We start from the raw sequence: 20,219 nt of genomic DNA on the forward strand, positions 1-20,219 counted from the left end.
CTGGTTTCATCTAAGTGTGAAGTTCTGAAAGCTATAAGTTGCTGTTAGGAAGTTCTATGTGGTTATTGGGACACAATTAGATGGTAACTAGGGCATAACCAGATAATGTCTTGAACCTTCTGGTGGCTGATAGGATGTATTGCTAGTTTGTAGAGCATAACTAGTTAGTTGTTTAGGAGTTCTATGTTGTTCTATGTTGAAATGGCATCCAGAACCTTTGCTTTAAGTGTGTACTTTCATGAGGTAAATTTGCTTTCATTTAAGTGTGAACTTGGCAGAAGTTCTGAAAGCTAAAATAATCATTGACACTTTAAACAGCATGGGTCTCCAGTCCTGCTTCTGGTGAGACACCATCTTACAGAGTCTTACATCAAACTTAGTGTTGAAGCATGGTTGTAACTAAAGTCTGTAATTCAAGTAACTATGAGCAGGGTTGAAGATCCCTTCCCTACAGTCTTGTGGACATAAAGGACACATATGCTCAGAAGCAAGTTTACGTTTCATGAGACTCAAAGTGTACATGAACTATGCCATTTGGATTTGAGTCTTTAGCCCCTTTCACACATACAGACCTTGTATGTGTGAACAGGTCCTTTTTGAAAATACCGGTAAATTCGTTCTGGCTATTTTCCGGAAAGAGAAGTTGTAACATTACCGGCAATTTGCCGGAATGCTGCGCTGTGTGAATGCAGAAGGAAGATTACCGTAATAATCGCGTGCACGTCTAGAACGTGCTGACGTGAGACGTCTGCTTTAGCCAATCACAACAGTCAGACGCATTTACGTCCGCGCGGTTTGTGAGAATAAAAACCTTTGAATATTTTTCCAGACACATTTAGCTGCTAGAAGTTAGTCAGATCACGTTTATATGTTCTTCTTTATGCCAACGGTGTAAATAATCATCGATGAGATGCTTATGATAAGCCGTTGTTTGTTAACCTTTAAGCTTTGCGTGTGCCTTTGAAACAGCCTGTGAGCGCCTGCACACGCACATATTATGAACATCTCGACATGCGGAAGTGATTCTGCGAAAGTTGTTCACAATATTGATCATCCACAGAATTTGTAATTTAGTCAAATGTTTACAAATACAAGCGCAGCCGTTTAAAGCTCATTTGTGGTGAATGATGTCAGAATTTACCGGTATTTTGGAATGGATGTGTGAATGCTCTTTTCCGGAAAATTTCCGTAACGTCCTCGCCTGTGTGAACAGCGCTTTTTTGAATATACCGGTAAAGTCGTTCCGGAAATTTTCCGGATATTTACCGGTATCACTGTGTGAAAGGGGCTATTGAGTCTGAAGACCTTTATTACACCTATATCTGGTGTGTTTAATTAAGGTTGATAGGCACCCCTGTACTTTATATAGGGCATATGTTGTGACTTGGTTTGATATGCTCTGTTAGTATGGCACAACTAGGTAATATTTAAGCATTTCTAGATGGTTACAAAAGCATAACTAGTTGGTGTCTTGTGTGTTCTGGTGGTCCATGCTGGTAGTTAATATGGGATGGCTTGGTTGCTGTTAGGGAGTTCTATGTGGTAATTGAGACATAGTAGATAGTCACTTGGGCATAACTAGATAATGCCTTGAGCATTCTTGTGGCTGATAGGATGTATTGCTAGTTGGTAGGGCATAACTAGTTAGTAGTTAAGGAGTTCTATGTTGTTATAAGGTCATAACTAGGTGGTGTCTTAGGTGTTTTAGTGAATGATAGGATGTATTGCTGGTTGTAGGTGGCTCCTAGGGTGTATCTAGGTTGTTTTTAGGGTGTTTTACATGAATGAATTAATCCACCCTGCTGAAAAATCCAGCTTAAACCAGTCTAGGCTGGTTGGCTGGTTTTAGCTGGTCGACCAGGCTGGTTTTAGAGGGGTTTTGGCCACTTCCAGGCTGGTTTCCAGCCATTTCCAGCCTGGTTTTAGCTGATCAGGCTGAAAGATTACCAGCTAACACCAGCTTGACCAGCCTAGCCAAGCTGGGAGTCCAGCCAAAACCAGCTATATCCAGCTTAAACCAGGCTGGTCAAGCTGGTTATAGCTGGATTTGGCTGGTCATTTTCCAGCCTGACCAGCTAAGACCAGGCTGTAAATGGCTGGAAACCTGCCTAGAAATGGCCAAAACCCCTCTAAAACCAGCCTGGTCAACCAGCTAAGACCAGCCAACCAGCCTAGGCTGGTTTAAGCTGGATTTTTCATTAGGGCAGGCAAAGAGTGTCTGGTCAGACATGTGCGATCACATTCAGCTGTTACATTAAAAATGTTAATCATTAACTGAACATTCTGGATTATATCTGAAAACATCTAGACTTCAAACTGAATTGATGCCTGATCTTTGTTTTTCGTTGTTAGCTGGGCGACACTCTGAACCTGTTTGGAGAGATGGAATCACAGGCTGTGGAGGCACTGGATCTACCTGGATGTTTCCGAACACGCAGTCACAGTTATGTACGAGCAATCCAAGCCGGATGCTCCCAGGATGATGACTGCCTGTCTGTCTTCTCCATGTCTGTCCCACAAGCGAGCATGAAGGGCGAAGCAGGTGAGTCATCAGCATGTGTTAATGTATGTGTGGGTATACATAGTCTCCATGCTGCCTAAGGGATTAGATTAGTGACTTAATGAGTTTTTGAATCAGTCTCATAGGAATTGCTGGAGAAACACGCTTCAGCCAAAGGATTTAGATCAAACCCGTTTTCCTTCTATCTCTTCGCTCTCAGTATTTTAACACTGTAAACAAATGTTGCATCGTAAACATTTTAAAATGCTCAAAAAGCTCATGAGACATATCTGTCTCCTTGACTATCCCTTGGGTTGTAGTCAAGATTATAGTGGCAGCGTTAATCTCATCAATGTAATACAGAAAAGAACTGATATGACAAAATCCAAAGAGAGGACAAAAGCCAAAATCTGTTTAAAAATTAATTCTGCATGGTTATAATTGCAATCACATTTCATTCCATCTTGGTATCTTTTGGCTGACTCTCATCCCCCCCACCCCCCACCCCCCATTGTCCCTTATTCTCTCGTTTAGAGTAGAGAACCTCACAGGAGATTTATTAAAGCCCTTGTGAAGTGTCAAAAGCATCCATCTGCAGTTTCCCAAGGCAACACTTATGACACACACGGGAGTGTGAGTGTTTTTTAAGAGAGAGGGATGAGGAGACGACAAGAGAGATGGAAGGAGGGCTTAGGCATGCTTTTTAAAAACTCCTTTAATCTCCAAGTGTGTTCCACTGAATTTCATGTCTCTGCTCTCAAAAGGGTAGTGAATGTGTGTGTGTGATAGCAGATGATACTTATGCTAAAAGGATGCATCTAAACCTTTTTAATGCTAATATTCAAGTTTAAATATATAAAGCATAAATGTACATGATCAGATTTTCATATACTGTAGACACTCTTTATATAAAAAGGACATTTGCAAATATCTTTATGCATGCAAACATTTTGGAGGGGCTGGGATGGGCGTTGGGGTGGATTTTAATCGATAATTGTGCCACTGGCTTGTCTAGATGTTTTTTAATTGCTCTGCTAACAGGTTTGACCTAGGCCAACACTGTAAAACCCAAAACGTAACTCATTTGAGGAAATTGATTGCAACAAACCATTTAAGTTCAAAATGTGATCCTAGTACTGTGGACTTAATCCATTTGAGTAAATGAACCAATTTGGGCACAGTAAAACCCAATAAATGAAGAGAACTCAAACCAACTGAGTACTGTAAAAACACCAGTAAGTTAAGGCAACTCAAACCATTCGAGGAAACCGATTGCTACAAACCATTTGAGTTAAAAACAAATCTATATGAGTACTGTAAACTTACTCCATTTAAGTTGAAGAAATGACATATTTAATTAACTCATTACCTTCAACCCTGAGTTCAAAACTATTTTCAAATTAGTAGAATTAACTTTCAGTAAATTTTGAGTTAACTACACTCATTTCATATAATAAAGTTGACTTGGGTTTTACACTGTAGAACTTGAGACTTCAGTTGCAGCATAAACCAGCAACAATTTAGTGTCCATCTAGCCTATTTTAAGATGGTTAGAGTAGTGCTGGTCAAGCTGGTGGACCAGCATAGTCATGCTTGTGTACCTCAGCACTCTCAATTTCTATACTGGAGAACATCAACCGCAATCCTATGCTAGTCTCAACATACAATAGACCAGCAATTATGCGCTTTACACTGGGGTCCTGCATTCACTGTGATGTTTTAAACCCTTGCATCCCCACTATCCTCTTTGTCTTCCTTAATAATGTTTTCCTTTCAGTGGAGAGATAACACAAAGGACAAGTTTTATTCTTTCTGTGCTGAATGTTTTGACTGATCTACCATTTTAAATCTTTTAAATTAATGTTACTTCTCAGTAACCATATATATTAAAACTAGATATCGCATATGGACCCTGAGCATGCGTCAATATCGTCGCCACATTTGTACAGTGCTCCCAAGACAAATGTTATTACCGCAATAGACAAGACTAAAGCCAGTCTGAAAATGCTGGACTTTAGCGATGTGTACGGGTGTAGTAACAAGCAATCAAAGAAAACAAAGCACAAAGGCAGAACATTTCATAAGTAAGATTTTGTTTATTAGGTTTGTATATGTTACAAACTTTTGTGCTCAACAAAAGTAACGTTATTGATGCTGATAATACAGTCACCTACTGCATTGACCATAAGGCAGAGTAGCACCAACTTACACTAAATACTAGGCTTATGCTAATTTTGTTGAATAAAATCAGCAAACAATGCAAATGAAACATGAAAACAAGATGCTGAGGTGCCAGAAACATGTATTTTTGTTGGCTAAGTGAATAACAGGGATTCATTCACAAACTAATCACTCCCTCCGTTAGAATGTGAAGTGAAAGCAGGAGAGGGGTTATGTTTCAGGGAGGGAGGATAATACATTTCCATGCACACAAACACTCGCTCTTTGTCGGCAATGCCCGTGTGATCACTTATTCAATGGTGTATAAAAGTACAGCCAAATTATAATTTTTGCCATTTAAAAAAATATTTGTGTACTGACCACCGGGAAAACTCCAGATCATAGATATATGTATATATGTGTATATAACTCTGGCTCTGGATGGCCAGTCCTCCACTGCACCTTGGTCCCACATTCATTTCAAAGGCGCGCTACCCTGTAATAAAATGGCGGCTCTTATGACGCATTACTTACCAATTGAGAGTAGGCGACATCTAATGTGAATACCCATGCTCAGTAACAGACTAAGCAAATCCTTTCTATCTTGGTTGTTCTAGTGTTCCCATATAGGAAAGGACCCCCTCCTCTTCCCCCACGAATGTCCAAACCAATGATCTCTGTGACCGCTCAGAGCAGCACTGAGTCCACTCAGGACGCTTACTTCCAGAGTACAGGACAACCAGCTCTGGTCCGTCCCAGACAGCACAGTAACTCAGTGGACCTGACGGAGAACAGTGGGGGCCGTACTTCTAGAGGTGGACACTACCTTGGCGGAGGCACAGCACGGGTCAGACAGAGCAGCAACTCCGCAGAGAGTCTGAATGGCAGGGCCCTTCAGAGCATCGCCTATCATAGTGGACCTGGGCCAATGAAACCGAAACACAGCAGCTCGGCCGATAACCTGCTAGAGGGACCCAGGGGATCCAGAGACCGGGTTGGAGGCAGTCTGGGAAAATCTGCTTCTCTGCCCCAGAACAGTATGTCCCTAGCTAAAGCTCTGACTGTTGGGGAAGAGTTTAAACAAGAAGGTCGAGGGAGGAAGTGGAGACCCTCTATCGCAGTGCAGGTATAAGAAGAGACTATCTCTGGAGAGATTCAAACATAGTGAATTCTCCCTCTCCTGTGCAGTATTGTATTAAATGTCTCTTTGTGTGTTTTCCAGGTGGACAGCTCAGAGACATTGTCCGACTCAGACCCTGAAGGGAAAGCGCTGAGAGAGGTGCATTCCATAGGGGTTCAGGTGGAGGATGACAAGAGGTAGATCTAGCCTGTATTATTTTTTTTTTCTCAGCCTCTGAAAGTTCGGCAACATTTGTAAATGTTGTGCAATAGCAGAGTTATACTTCCCATGTTATTTTAACCTTAAACAGGAAGTTAAAAGGGCTCCTTACAGAGCCATTTCCCCCTGGAGTTTACATCCATTTCACTGATCTGATCACAAGTGGTCGGTGGAGGTTTCACTGTTTGAATTTGAAGACATTTTGTACAGGGTTAACCTATTGTAAAGTCTAATCATTTGAATGCACTAGCATTTGACAATATTTCAGATCAAATAAACATAGATTAAAAGCTTTCATAGACTCTTCAATTATATTTCGCTTTATTCTTCTGATCAGGGGTGACTGGTTTATTTCTGAGTTAGGGTGGAGTGTGAATATTTTACAGTGTTAGATGAGCAAGAGGTGCAGGTGCAAGGTTCACGCACACACACACGCACACACAAGTAAACGCACATGCAGTGGGTGTAGGTGCTAGGAACATGGAGTGAGGTGAGAGGGTATAATTAGGCAGCCATTACGCAACATGCCAAACTTGTGAAATGATGTCACTGTCACTCATCCAAGAATAAGCTCGTTATGCTTTGTGTCCTGGTATTGTGTCTTAATTCCCCCTGTCAGTCTCTTTCTCTATTTAGAAGAAACCCTGTTAGTTTAAAGTCATTAGAGTCATGTGTCTTGTATTTTATTCTGTTCATATTTCTGCATTTGGCAGATGATTTTTGTACAGTTACTTAGGCCCAATCCCAATTCTATTTTTGTACCCCTTCCCCTTGGCCCTTACAACCGAGGGTTAAGGGGAAGGGCTTCATTTATCCCTAAGAATTGGGACAACACTACAGCACCTGCACACGTCATCATATGTCATTGCAATCTCTTGTTTCATATGAGATCAGACGATCATGACTGCTGTAGTTTTTCCAGTTGTGCTATGTTTTGATATTTATCTTCAGAAAATCACTGAAGGCATATATTGTGTCATCGTAATAATATAATGTGGGAATAAGATCGTTACTGTACTGTGCCTTTACACAGTGGCCATATTCATCTATGCAAACACACAAAAACAACACCAACATTAAAGCAAACACTGTAAAAAGCTCATTCCCAGCCACTAGACTTTTCTGACAGGCTATTTGAGCGTCGTCGAGTGTCAGAATGTTGCGTGACTGTTATACAGGAGTTATTATTATAGATTATAGATTGGGAAATTTAGATTTTTTTAAGCATGATGGTAAAACAAGAACACAGTTATGAATGTATTAAAACATGTGTTTGTTTGTTGTAAAAATTCGTAATATGCACAAAAAAATACTAATTTGTGGATCTCTTTACTTCCGGGTTCAGCAATACTGCCATTGTGGCTGGTGTATTCTGGGAAATTTTCTTACCCTTTGGTTTCGAGTGTGGTCCTGAAAAATCTTCTTTCAAAGGGATATTCACCCCTTTCCCTTAGCAGTAAGCCTTCAAGCTAAAAAGAATTAGGACACTCCTACCACTTGACGTGAAAATGCAAAACGAGGGGTGAGGGGAAGGGCAAAGGGGGAGAATTGAGACTGGGCCTTACTGTATATTTCATTGAAGGTAAACATTTTATCAGTTCTTGCTTTGCCTGAGAATCAAACAAACCTTGCTGATAACGGGCAAGCAAGTGAATGAAAAGCATGAAGATGTCTACCATGATTTTAATCATAAGCATTGTGTTTTGCCATAACAAAGCAAAGTATGAACACCTTGTTTTGGTGTGCTTTCTAAAAACATCCCATGTCAATCATGTCCTGGGTCAGCAGAAGGTCTTTTGGAGTTTTGAACTACCCTTGTAAATGGTAGAAAGTAGAAAAGCTCTAAACACTTGAGACCTGCTTACAACTTGATTTAGTGTCATCCACTTGTGATTTGATTGTGCCATTAGATTTATATTGTTCATCATTTTACTAAATTTCAGTGTTTCTCGATTTCTGTCCTTGCGCCTGCAAATTTTGTATTTTTCTCTTATCACATGTTCTAACTTGATCCTATCTGAAACTAGAGGGAAACTGATGAGAATGTGGTTGGGGCAAATGCCTTTGACAGAGATTGCTATTTCGATTTGAACATAACTGTTTCTTTGTTTTATTGATGAGCTACAAAAAATGTCTACTGAAATTAAATGTTTCAATTAAATGTTGTAAATGAATCAAACTTTTAAATTTAAAAAAATGTCTCATGACAAAAAGCAATGCACAAGGCATCGGCGAGCAAAGGCAGGGCAAAGGCAAGCGCAGGTCGACTAATGCTTTCAGCATTGAACTCCATTGTGCTATAAATGAGACTGTTTATGTTTTTACTGTAATGATAAGTTTATTATAAAATGTTAAAATTATGCAGCATGAATTAATATAATTGAAAGCCACATTTTTCATGTTATTTTAAAATATTAGTGAATAAATTAGGAAATTACCCAAGGCAAATTTAATGTTATACAATGTGATATATTTGGTTTGGTATATATTTGGCCCACATCCCTCAATCAAGTTTGGTGTTTGATCTTTTATTTAAAAAAAAAAAAAACGTTTAGGCACCCCTGTTCATAAGTAAAAAATAAAAGGATTAAATTACTGTTGATCAGGTAGTGAGAAATGAAGGAGAGGGGAGTAGGGAGCTATAAATAATGTGTAGGGACCCTATCAATCAGAAAACAGTTCATGCATGAAGCTCTCGTTTAACAAACTGCTTAACTCAATCAGGTTTAATTAAATGTTCAATAACAAAAGAGGCATGCAAAAAGCAGACTTGTTGAGAGGGGTCTGGATGCAGACCTGGTGCAGTTGCAAGCTGAACTGCATGCAATGCTTTTTAATGTACACACCCTACACCAGGAGTCACCAATCCTGGTCCTGGAGATCTACCTTCCTGTACAGATTAGCTCCTACCCTGATCAAACCCACCTGAACCAATTATTTAAGACCTGAAATCCACTTGATAATTACAGCCGGATGTGTTTGATAAGGGTTGCAACTGAAATCTGCAGGAAGGTAGATCTCCAGGAACAGGATTGGCCACCCCTGCCCTACACCATGCATTGTGTCTGACATTGCAAGTCCGAGACTTTTCAGCTTGCATAATCAAAGCTGCATCAAGATACTATTGGAGTAGTGGGGTGCTGGACTGGAATTGAGAACCACTGGTATGTCATACTTATGCATTTACATATTTAGCAGATGCTTTCATCTAAAGTGACTTTGAATTGAAGGTTTGCATTTTATGAGTTATTGTTGCTTACCACAGAGTGAACACTCAACCTTGGAATTGATAGTATCATTCATCATATTTGAGCTACAGGAATGTCTATATATCAATCTGCTGGTAAGTTTAATGGTCATGTTGTTGTTTGTTCCAGACGAGCACGTTTCAAACGCTCCAACAGCGTAACGGCAAGTGTCCAGGCTGATCTTGAGACAGAAGGCTTTGGAGGACTGACCGTCCCCACTCAAGACAAGGGGCTGCAGTTTGGCTGCTCATTCCAGCGCCACTCATCTGAACCAGAATCAGCCAGTCAGTTTGCAGAGTATCGCACTGTACACACACAGGGCCAATGGGCCTACCGTGAGGATTACCACAGTGGGTACACCACTGAACCCGGCCCTCCAGAACTAAGGGCCCTGCCCCGCTCTCACTCCCCTCTGCCTCTGGCCCCCGAGCGTGGAGTGGGAGGATGGAGCGAGGGCCCCCGGAGCCTCCCAGATTCAGGCCGAGCCTCGCCTTGCTTACGAGATGGAGAGTTCTTCCTCCGGCTCCTGCAGACAGAGGTGGAGAGGATGGAGGGATGGTGCCAGAACATGGAGAGAGAGGCAGAGACGAATGAATTGCCGGAAGAGGGTGAGTGAGGAATAGCGGAGATGATGGTTGGAGCATGGACAAACAGAATCAAAACACTCATTTTGATTTCACGGGGTCTTGAATCTGCTGTTTACCCCACAGAACAGTTCTTTCTGTCTAAATGCTGTTTGTTTCGCCCTCTGATTGGTGTTTTAGTGTTGGAACTCATCAGAGGAGCTGTCGGCAGTGCTCAGATGCTCATGTCACAAAGAGTCCAGCAGTTTTTCAGGATGTGCCAACAGAGTGTGGTGAGTGCTTTGTAATGCCTTCTGTAGTGGGCAAAAGAGACCTTACTTTCTTTTTTCTGGAGCCTAAGTAAACTATGTAGTAAAGAATATGCATAACACATTAAAAACAATAAATAAATAAGTTATTTAGTTAGTTAACTTTTATTTTTCCCCGTAGGGAAATTTCATTTGCAGCATACTCTCACAGAGACTTCTGACATTTCACATTTGGCATATATACAGTTGAAGTCAGAATTATTAGCGCCCGTTTGATTTTTTTTTACTTTTTAAAATATTTCCTAAATGATGTTTAACAGAGCAAGGAAATTTTCACCGTATGTCTGATAATATTTTTTAATCTGGAGAAAGTCTTATTTGTTTTATTTCGACTAGAATAAAAGCTGTTTGAAATTTTTTTTAAAACCATTTTTGGGACAAAATTATTAGCCCCTTTAAGCAATTTTTTTTTCGATAGTCTACAGAACAAACCATTATTATACAATAACTTACCTAATTACCCTAACCTGCATAGTTAATCTAATTAGCCTAGTTAAGCCTTTAAATGTCACTTTAAGCTGTATAGAAGAGTTTTGAAAAATATCTAGTAAAATATTATTTACTGTCATCATGGCAAAGATAAAATAAATCTGTTATTAGAAATGAGTTATTAAAACTATTATGTTTAGAAATGTGCTGAAACAATCTTCCCTCCGTTAAACAGAAATTTGGGAAAATAATAAACAGGGGCGTTAATAATTCAGGGGGGCTAATAATTCTGACTTTAACTGTATAAATAAATCATTTAAAAACATGCTACCCCTACTGTAAATAAACATCCAGCCTACTAGCCGTCAACTGCTACAGAGAAGGAGGAATTTAAAAACTTATTATTGAGGTATAAATGATAATTTTGTCCTATTTCGTAGACATCTCGGAACACAATATCGACGACCTGATGGTCACAATTGGAAGGTGTTTGTTAAAGAATGTATCACATCACTGACAATCATGATAGCCCTATTTAGTACTCTTTCTTTGTATATTTTGGCTATACAGCTGGAAGGGCATCCGCTGTGTAAAACATAAGCTGGATAAGTTGGCGGTTCATTCCGCTGTGGCAACCCCTGCTGAATAAAGGGACTGAGCCGAAGGAAAATTACTACATTTTAAAGACAAAAATCTACAAAATAAATAAATAAATATCAGCGACACGGTGACTGAGTTGTTAGAACTGTCGCCTCACAGCAAGAAGGTAGCTGGTTCGAGTCCCGGCTAGGTCAGTTGGCATTTGTGTGAAGTTCTCCTCATGTATGAGTGGGTTTCCTTTGGGTGCTCCGGTTTCCCCCACAGTCCAAAGACATGCGCAATAGATCAATTAAATAAACAAAATTGGCTGTAGTGTATGAGAGGGAATTAGAGTGTATGAGTGCTTCCCAATACTGGGTTGCAGCTGGAAAGGTTTCCGCAGCATAAAACATATGCCGGAATAGTTGGCGGTTCATTCCGCTTGCTTAATAAGGGACTAAGCTGAAGGAAAATGAATGAAAATAAATATCAAGCAAAGCAAGAATTGCATCTTCTAGCATGTGCTTAATTATTTTGATCTACAAATAATGTGTCAGTGCTCAATAATAACAAACCGTACCAATCTTTTCCCACAGGATTCTTCATCATACCCTCAGCCCACTACTCAGGATCTGGCCAGTTATTGGGACCTCCTCCAGCTAGCCATCGAGGACGTCAGGGTGAAGTTTCAGGACCTGCAGCGGCTGAAGGACTCAGGCTGGAGATTGCCTCCTGAGAAGAAGGTGAGAGTGGAGATTCGCTCTGCTCCAGTCAGTGCACAGCTCCGCTCCAGTGCCAAAACAGCAGTGGGCAGGAGAAGCGCTCATGTACTGGGTCCCAGCAACTCCCTGCCATCACACAAACACCTCAACAAGAAAAGGAACTAAAGTAGAGGGCAAAAAAAAAAAAACAGACATGCATGTTCTGGAATAACAGCTGATTTACTGCCCAAAAAAACAAGCTGTTGATTTTCTCTAAGATATTAAAACCTAACAAATGTGTAACTAATTTCTCTGTTTTCTTTTCTTTTACTATCTGCTGCTTCCACAATGTCATGTCTCATCCTAAATACACTAATCCAAACCATCGTTTTGTTGCAACTTCATGGTGCCGTCCCTTCTTCGTATATGTCCTGGTCTCCATCCTCTCTGCTTGTACCTGTGCGTTTTCGGTGTCCTTCCTTGCGTTTCCGTCCATCCCTGCATTGGTCATCCATGCTGTCACGCCACTTCCCTGCTCTTCCTCTCAGGAGGACAAGAAGGTTCCACCTCCATTACCAAAGAAGCCCATCGGCGGCGTAACTGGCAGCCTACGGGCCGACAGCACAGCTGAATCCGGAGGCATGCTGGTGGTCTCGCGTGGACGTAGCTTGCCTGAGCGGGAGAAATCGCTGGATGTAGGTGACCGGCAGAAGCTGGAGACTCGCCGCAGGCTTCTCCAGACCAAACGCTCAGCCTCTTTCCGGCAGAATTCTGCGACGGAGAGCGCCGACAGCATCGAGATCTACATCACGGAGGCTCAGACGAGACTCTGAGTCTGTCGGATCTCTCCAAACAACCACTACGACTCTTCTGCACAGACGTAACAAGATGGCGGCCAGAGAGCGAGTGCAATTACTTTTCCTTTTAGTTTGATGGAGAACTAGAGATGGCCTACTTGTATGCTGCTGGTGTTCGGATGCGAGCTTACACGTCTTCTTTTTTTTTTATTTTGTTGAGCAAGTGTTATTATTCTCCGAAAAAAAGGGCTCAACCAGCACAACCAAGTGTTTGAAGATTGAGATTTTTGTAAGTCCACAAAATATATGAGAAATCTTAGGACTGTTTTAATGAACCACGCCAACACATACGGGTGCAATATCATATATTACGAGGATCTTATCTTGTTGTTTTAAATAATAGATCTTGTTTTGATATAATCTTGGCTGTGTATGTTTCTTCATTGGTTCCACAGTGTGGCGGACGTAGCCTCTTTCACTGTGACACTAGCGCGCTCTTGTGGCCAGAGTAGAGCAATGCACCCTAATGTAATACTGGGCCAGTGCAGTAGAAAACACATCTTTTGCAGTATAGAGAAATGCCTTTTTCAACAAAAAAAGCCAGTTATCATTTTGTTTTTCACAGGGATCCTTCTCCTGTATAGTGCAATATCTTATTGCGATTGCATTCAGGCTTCTTGCCGCCCAAGACACGCTCCTTAAAAAAAAAGATGATAAAAACACAACAAAAAAATTACAGCTCTGAGGCAACAGCCACGCTTCCTGAAACAGGACAGTCTACATCATCAGACTTCAAAAACAGCAGCGGTTGTCCCAGGGGTGCAGAAGACAATCCTCAATTTCACACTTGACCCGCACACTGAAAAATGAGCATTCAGAGAGTAGAGGAAGCATCTCGTTCATCGCATCCCTCTGCCTTTTTTTTATAACAAACCCTCTAATATGAAATCAATGTAGCTTGTACATTTTGCATAGCTCCTTTAATTTGTTGCATTTTTTATTTGTTCTTTCTAGTTTTGTTTGTATTACTATTTTTTGAGAAATTAATCAAATCTCTCTCCTTTTTTTTAATAGTTAGTACTATTTTCTAGTGGCCTCAATTTTTTCCTCTAGTTTTTTTTTTTGTTACTTCCCTCTTTGAATTATTCGAGGCTAAAACTAAATAAATTAATATCATTCTTTAAATTTGTTTAGAAAAACAAAAACAAATCTATGATCTGTAATTGACCTTATTCTTCAATGCGGAAGTGCTGCGTTTTTTGCGATTGATTTAGAACAGTCTTCTCAAAATCAATTTCTGGAGGGCCGCAGCTCTGCATAGTTTAGCTCTAACTACCTCTAAATCACACCTGAAGTGCGTTTCTGAAAACCATCGTTAGCTAACTAAGGTCGCAAATTCCATTGTCACAAATGTAGTTCGTTGAATTTTCTTTTCCCAAGTCTGTCATCAAAAACGAACATTCCCAAACTGCGTAGCAAACCTGTATGCTTGCAACTACACCTCTGGAGCTGTAGCTAGAAACATAGTTCTTGGCTGTGTTATATTCCCAATTATCCCCCATGCCCTATTCGATTTTAGAATATTTAAACTTGTTAGAACATTCTAACATTTAAACTTGGGATGATTAAAAAAACGTTCAAGTCATCTCTCTTGCATGTCATTTGCTTTTAAAGTATTTTTACAGTTCAGTTTTAATGATCTTCATGTTTAGAATTGCGCTCCCTTCACAATGCGCTTTGAAAACATTGATGTAATTTTGAACACAGCCATGGCTCATGACGAAAGCTATAGGTGACCTTTTATTTAAAAGCGGAATTTATGTTTCGTCTCCAAAGTTTGTGAAAACAAAAAACATAGCATACGTTAATGCTTTTAATTTATAGTAGATTATTTATTAAGTATCTGTACTGTATATGACATGGGCCTGTTGGTTAGAGCAATTCTGCAGTGGTTTGCATGTGTCAAATTGTAAAAGTAGACTTTTCAAAAATAATAAAATAAATAAACAATATCCTACATAATAATAATCATCATCATTATCTTGGTAACACTTTACAATAAGGTTCATTAGTTAATGCATTAACTAACATGAACTAATCATGAACAGCACATATACAGCATTAATTAATCATAATTGAACATTTATTAATGCATTAACATCCAAGTCCATGCTTGTTAACATTAGTTAATGCACCATGAGTTAACGAACTAACAATGAACAACTGTATTTTCATTAACTAACATGAACAAATACAGTAGTAAATGTATTGTTCATAATTTGTTCATGTTAGTAAATGCAATAATTAAAATTAACTAATGAACCTTATTGTAAGGTGTGACCATTATCATTAATATTTTTAATAGTATTTAATATTTCTTAATAAATATTAAATTTCATTTCCTAACAAATAGCCTCATTATTTATTAATTTATAATTTTATTTATTTATATGATTTATACATGATATTAGAATATGCGTTAGCTTTTGTAAGTGATTTTATGTTTTAGAATAGAATAAGTAATGTTCTCAATAATATCTGTAAAGGAAACACAGGCCCTATATGTGCCATTAACATATATTTCAATTAATATGTAAAACGAGTGAATGATTTAACCAAAACTAATATTGGATTTTATGTTAAATACTTGTTTGTATAAAACAATATAATTTGCACGAGGGAATTATGGGGTTCTTCTCTAAAGAAGTTTTTACTACCCTGTTAAGAGCATCATTATGGGAGTTTTACGTTATAACTAACATGGTTCAAACGATGGATCTGCAAAAGTGAAACTAAGGGTTTTGGGAAACACTCATCACTACATCGTTCTTTTCCCAAACGATGCATCGTACTATGATAGTTCAGCCGCGTGTTACGTCGTTGTTTAGGAAACGCACCCCTGGTTAGTAGTCTCTAGAAGTCTTGAACACCTTGATTAGTTGGATCAGATGTGCTTGATTAGAGTTGGAGAACAACTGTGCAGAGCTGCGGCCCTCCAGGAATGGGGTATATGCACACTGACTTTTAATTTCAGTCAGCTAGCCCCGGGGCTTCTAGTTAATTGTCATCCCATACAAAATCGCCATGTCTAAGATCTGATTTCTTTAAAAAAAAAAAAAAAAAACAGTAATCTTCCCTGCCTGGCTGAGATACAATGTAAAGTGGGTCTCAGACCAAACAAGAAGTATTCGATTTTTCCAAGCCATGTCTTTGAAAAATGGAAATTAATTAATTACCTCAGTATTTTCTCAGAGTTTTTGCGCTAGCCTGCTGCTAATGAAGGCACCTTTATTTAAACAGTTTTTCGTCTCTTTTTACGATTTACCAAAAAAAATGGATGCTTAAGTCTATTTAATTGATTATTTTTGAATTATATCACAAAATTGATGCTTTAAAAGGAACCTTACGAAATTGACAAAGGCTCATTCTGAAAAAGAAGCCCAATAAACATTTCTGGAGATGGTGAATTCTTTAGCCAGAATTAAGTATGGCTGCATTACATTTTTTTTAAATGAACAGGGTGGTATGACGCCTTTCCTTTTCTCTTACCTCTGTATAGACGGCTTTCTGGCTGTTACCAGTATGTCCAGTTAGCTCACCATGTACGTCGCTAGACGTCAGATGCAGAGAGGAGTTGACCATGACAACGCAGTATGATTCCGGTGAAGAACGATTTCAGAAAGTGGGTCAGACCAAAAAAAAAATAAATCAGCCCTTGCAAAAAATCAGGCAAGAGCTTTTCTTTTTCTGAATTGCTTTTTAAAATTTGTCGGTTGAGTTTAGGCGAGGAGGAGGCTGGGTCAGTCGATTGATCAGTCAGTCATTTAGTCAGTCAAACAGTCAGTCGACAGCGGCCTCTGGTGGATTCGCGAAAAACAAAAACTGCAAAAAAACAAAAGTCCTGGGACGTATTTAGCACTCTCCAGAAATGTATGCAGAGGTACGTTTTCAGAATGCACCTGGGTTAAAAATTGAAAATAGTCACATAAAGCTTTCACCAGAGGTTTATCATTGGCTGAAAAACACTAGCTGTGCATATAACCCACTGAGTTTGAGATTTGTGTTATACCGTCAGTTAACTATTTATAAAGAAAATGTTGTGTTAGATTAGGTGGTCAAGTTTTCTGTATTCATCAAAAGGAAGCATTAACATATACTTATGGGATTGGAGGAATGTTTGTGTGCATCCAACTTTTAACTTGGATGAATTCAAACTATGAAGAAGCATTCTTACAAACTCTCGAGATCATATTTTCTTTTCCTTTTTTTTTTTGTTTTTTTTTGTTTTTAAGTAAAACATTTTGATTGCATGAACGAGTGTTTTGTTCTGGGTATGTTTAACCATGAAATGAGATGGGAAATATTTTATTGAGAGATGTATATTTTATAAAGTACATTTTTAGATTAGCAGATGAACATATGTTGTCAAAAGTGGTGTTAAAACATGTTATAAAAGTGTCTAAGAATTTACAATTTAGGCAGTGTCAGCTGTGTGGACTTAACCGAAGACTTCACCTCTGCAGAAGCGTGTTCCTCTCATTTCTTTTGTCGATCTTGAAACAGACTGGCTAAAGACTTTTGACAAAAAAGACGGTTGACAGCCGCTTGCCATGTTGTCCACAGGCAAAAAATATAACCTGTTTTCTATGTCTTGACTATTTACACGTGCCTAACAGCACTAAGTGTGGCTTTTTTATCTAACCATTCAGTATTATATTCAATATGAGATATATAACTCACACAATATGTATTGTTCAAACTATTTGATTTGTTACAGCTAATAACCACCTCACTCTGGATGTTTCTATGTAACCTGCATGCTTTTATTAATCCATGGAAGAAGAAAAAAACTATAAAAGCCGTAGATCTTTATTCCCTGTCTGAAAGAAAAAAAAGGCAGGACTATATTTATGTATTTATTAATTGCACCACAGTTCTCTATCTAAATCAATTTCTTTTTATTTGTAATTTTTAAATCAATCAATTAATTTCAGGATGATTTATTTCAGACATTTGCAGTATGATTTAATTTATTTGCTGTTGCCTTTATTTTTTATTTATTTCATTTTATGAATACAATATCCATCATTTTATGGATGCATATTTTGTAAGCTTTAAACTATTGTAATTATACTTACACTTTTTTTTTTTTGGACAAAGCAAGTCTAAGATGACCGAAAAGCACAACAGACTATTTCCTCTTCCACTGTGAAGGACTTCCTGCCTTCTCAAATCACTGAAAGACTATGAACTACATGCTGTTGGAGGTTCCAGTGTGAAAAAATAGGATGATCTCTTATCAGGGCCATTTGATTTTGATATACCAACGAAACATCAAGCAAAACTGATCACATTTTTCCCCACCAAGTTGCTTGCCTTCTCGGGCACAAACCAGAAATAAGACACTCAAATGAACTATTTTGATGGCCTTTCTATCTTGACCAACATTTTCCAGAATATCGAAGGATCAAATACAATATTAATGGCTGTGTCTCTACATCATGTAAAGATTCCCTTGTCAACATGTCGCTTATTGAGACATTTTGTGTCTGAATAGGTAGGAATGGATGGCGAAACACTTGCTTTGAAAACTGGAGTCTTAAAAAAGTGTTGGCGAAGCCTCTGTATATGCCGTACACAGTTTTAGCTAGACTAAATTATAAATATTTCTCCGTAGCACAAAGGAGCTTGTAGCAGTGTGACGTAGACTTTACGTTGGTTTCTATACCACATTATTGATCACTGGAAATTACATGGGTCATAGACTTACAAACAATTACTGTGTAATTACAAATACCTTCTCACGTTCCGTTGTATTATGTACAGTAAATATATCTTGAAGTTGTTATTATTAATATTCAATGGATTGTTATGACGATTACTGGTATTATTAATGATTTCATATATAATGGAGAAGAAAAAAAGTGTTGCAATTATGATTATGAGAAGTCTGTATTCTCCAGGGTGTTTGTGTGTAAAGAGCCACCCGATTTAGATCTATTCTTTTGTTTGTAATTGCTGCTAATGTAGAAGATATACCAGTGGAAGACGGTAGAAGACAAATTTACAGCTAATGTTAGGCCCATCTCCTCTAGAAGTTGTGTGCAGATTTTCACATGACAGAAAACGTCCAATGAACAACAAGGAGTGAGTATATGTCCCTCTTTAAATAGAAAAATATATATGTTTATAAATGTTTGAGCAGTTTGTGATGTAGCAAAAACCTTTTTTGTTCTTTAAATGTTCATTGAGTTGCTCATAACACTGCATTTTAGGAACATTGTGGACATTTTAATTATTAACGTTATCACTGTTTATGGTTGTTGTATTTTTTCTTTGCTTGTTTTTCTAATCACATATTTATGTTTGATACAGTGCCAAGGTATTTTGTATCTATGCTTTTTACATTGTTTTACCAAACTGCAATAGCTTACGACATCTTCACCATTTTCAATATTATTTCCAGATTTGAAATAAATCTGAATCTCTTGCCAGTTTGTTGAAACAAAAGGATGCAAGCCTTATAAATAATAATGGCACAGATGAAGCATACGTTGATCATGTTTATTTGGTCTCTCGCCACTGATGTACAGCTCAATGTCTACTAGAATTAAATCAGAGAGATGGCACACTGTGATGTGGTAAACCTAAACACAGAATGTAATATTGTCAACGGTTGTAAACATTTTCTAAAAATTACTATAAAGCTATTTTAGCAAGGTACAATAACTGCTGTCCGCTTTTAATGTTATGTTCTGCTCCTTTTCTTAACAATACGTTCATTAATTGAACTCTGTGTTTTCCATTAACCTTTTGAAAAACAAAATGTCCTCACAAAAAGCAATTTTTGGTGACGCCTGCTGGTCAAAACTGTGTAAATGCAAGTAAAACAAACCATGCACAATATGCGGCTTTTACAAATGCAAAAACAACAGTGTAAAATATTAAGACATAATAAAAATTTCAAATACAATTAAATAATATTTATATAATAAACAGGTTTATGTAAACAGAGCATACGAGACTAACGCCTCATAAAAATGTGGGATGTTTTTCACCTCACACATTCACATATTGTAATTTAGGAATTTGTTGTTTGCCCTAAAATTAAAAAGAATAATAATTATAACAATAAAGTTAACAACCATGGCGTAAATAAAATCTAATAAAAGCCACTAGCGTTACAGCACACCTGGTGTATCACACACGGGCCACATCTGGCCCATATACAACAGGCCACAACTCACAGCACACCTGGTGTATCACACACGGGCCACATCTGGCCCACATACAATAGGCCACAACTCACTTTACACCCGCTGTGTCACACACGGGCCACATCTGGCCCATCTCCTGCCATTGCCAGAACTGAGCCATATATGCCTTGGTTGGCCCAGAACTGTATGCTATCTGGAGAGGTTTGGTGTGACATTCATTTCATATTTAGTTTACTCTTAATATAAATTGAATTCTCGTATTATTGTGTAGTGGTCATTAATCTGTGGGCTATTACAATTAGCATTAGGCTAGCAAAGAAAAAAAAAACAATTTTACTTACCCACACGTCTTTCCAT

The 20,219-nt window shown here is 38.5% G+C and overlaps 1 protein-coding gene across 10 annotated transcripts in view; it reads left to right on the top strand.

Moving 5' to 3' along the window:
* dlgap3 (discs, large (Drosophila) homolog-associated protein 3) overlaps window positions 1-18,500 on the top strand; it is a 328,237-nt gene extending 309,737 nt beyond the window's left edge. For 3 of the 10 annotated variants that reach the window (XR_015515960.2, XR_015515961.2, XR_015515962.2), the window contains 8 exons: window positions 2,353-2,542; window positions 5,278-5,786; window positions 5,883-5,977; window positions 9,377-9,855; window positions 10,012-10,103; window positions 11,744-11,890; window positions 12,397-13,892; window positions 15,629-18,500. Coding sequence is in view for 7 of the 10 variants with exons in the window: in XM_088651379.1 (XP_088507505.1) it covers window positions 2,353-2,542; window positions 5,278-5,786; window positions 5,883-5,977; window positions 9,377-9,855; window positions 10,012-10,103; window positions 11,744-11,890; window positions 12,397-12,681 (1,797 nt within the window). In the remaining 3 variants the exon portion in view is untranslated. 10 annotated transcript variants of the gene reach the window in all.
* The last annotated feature ends 1,719 nt before the right edge of the window (window positions 18,501-20,219 follow it).

This window comes from Danio rerio, chromosome 19, assembly GCF_052040795.2.
Source record: "Danio rerio strain M-AB ecotype USA chromosome 19, GRCz13ab, whole genome shotgun sequence".
Classification (NCBI taxonomy): domain Eukaryota; kingdom Metazoa; phylum Chordata; class Actinopteri; order Cypriniformes; family Danionidae; genus Danio; species Danio rerio.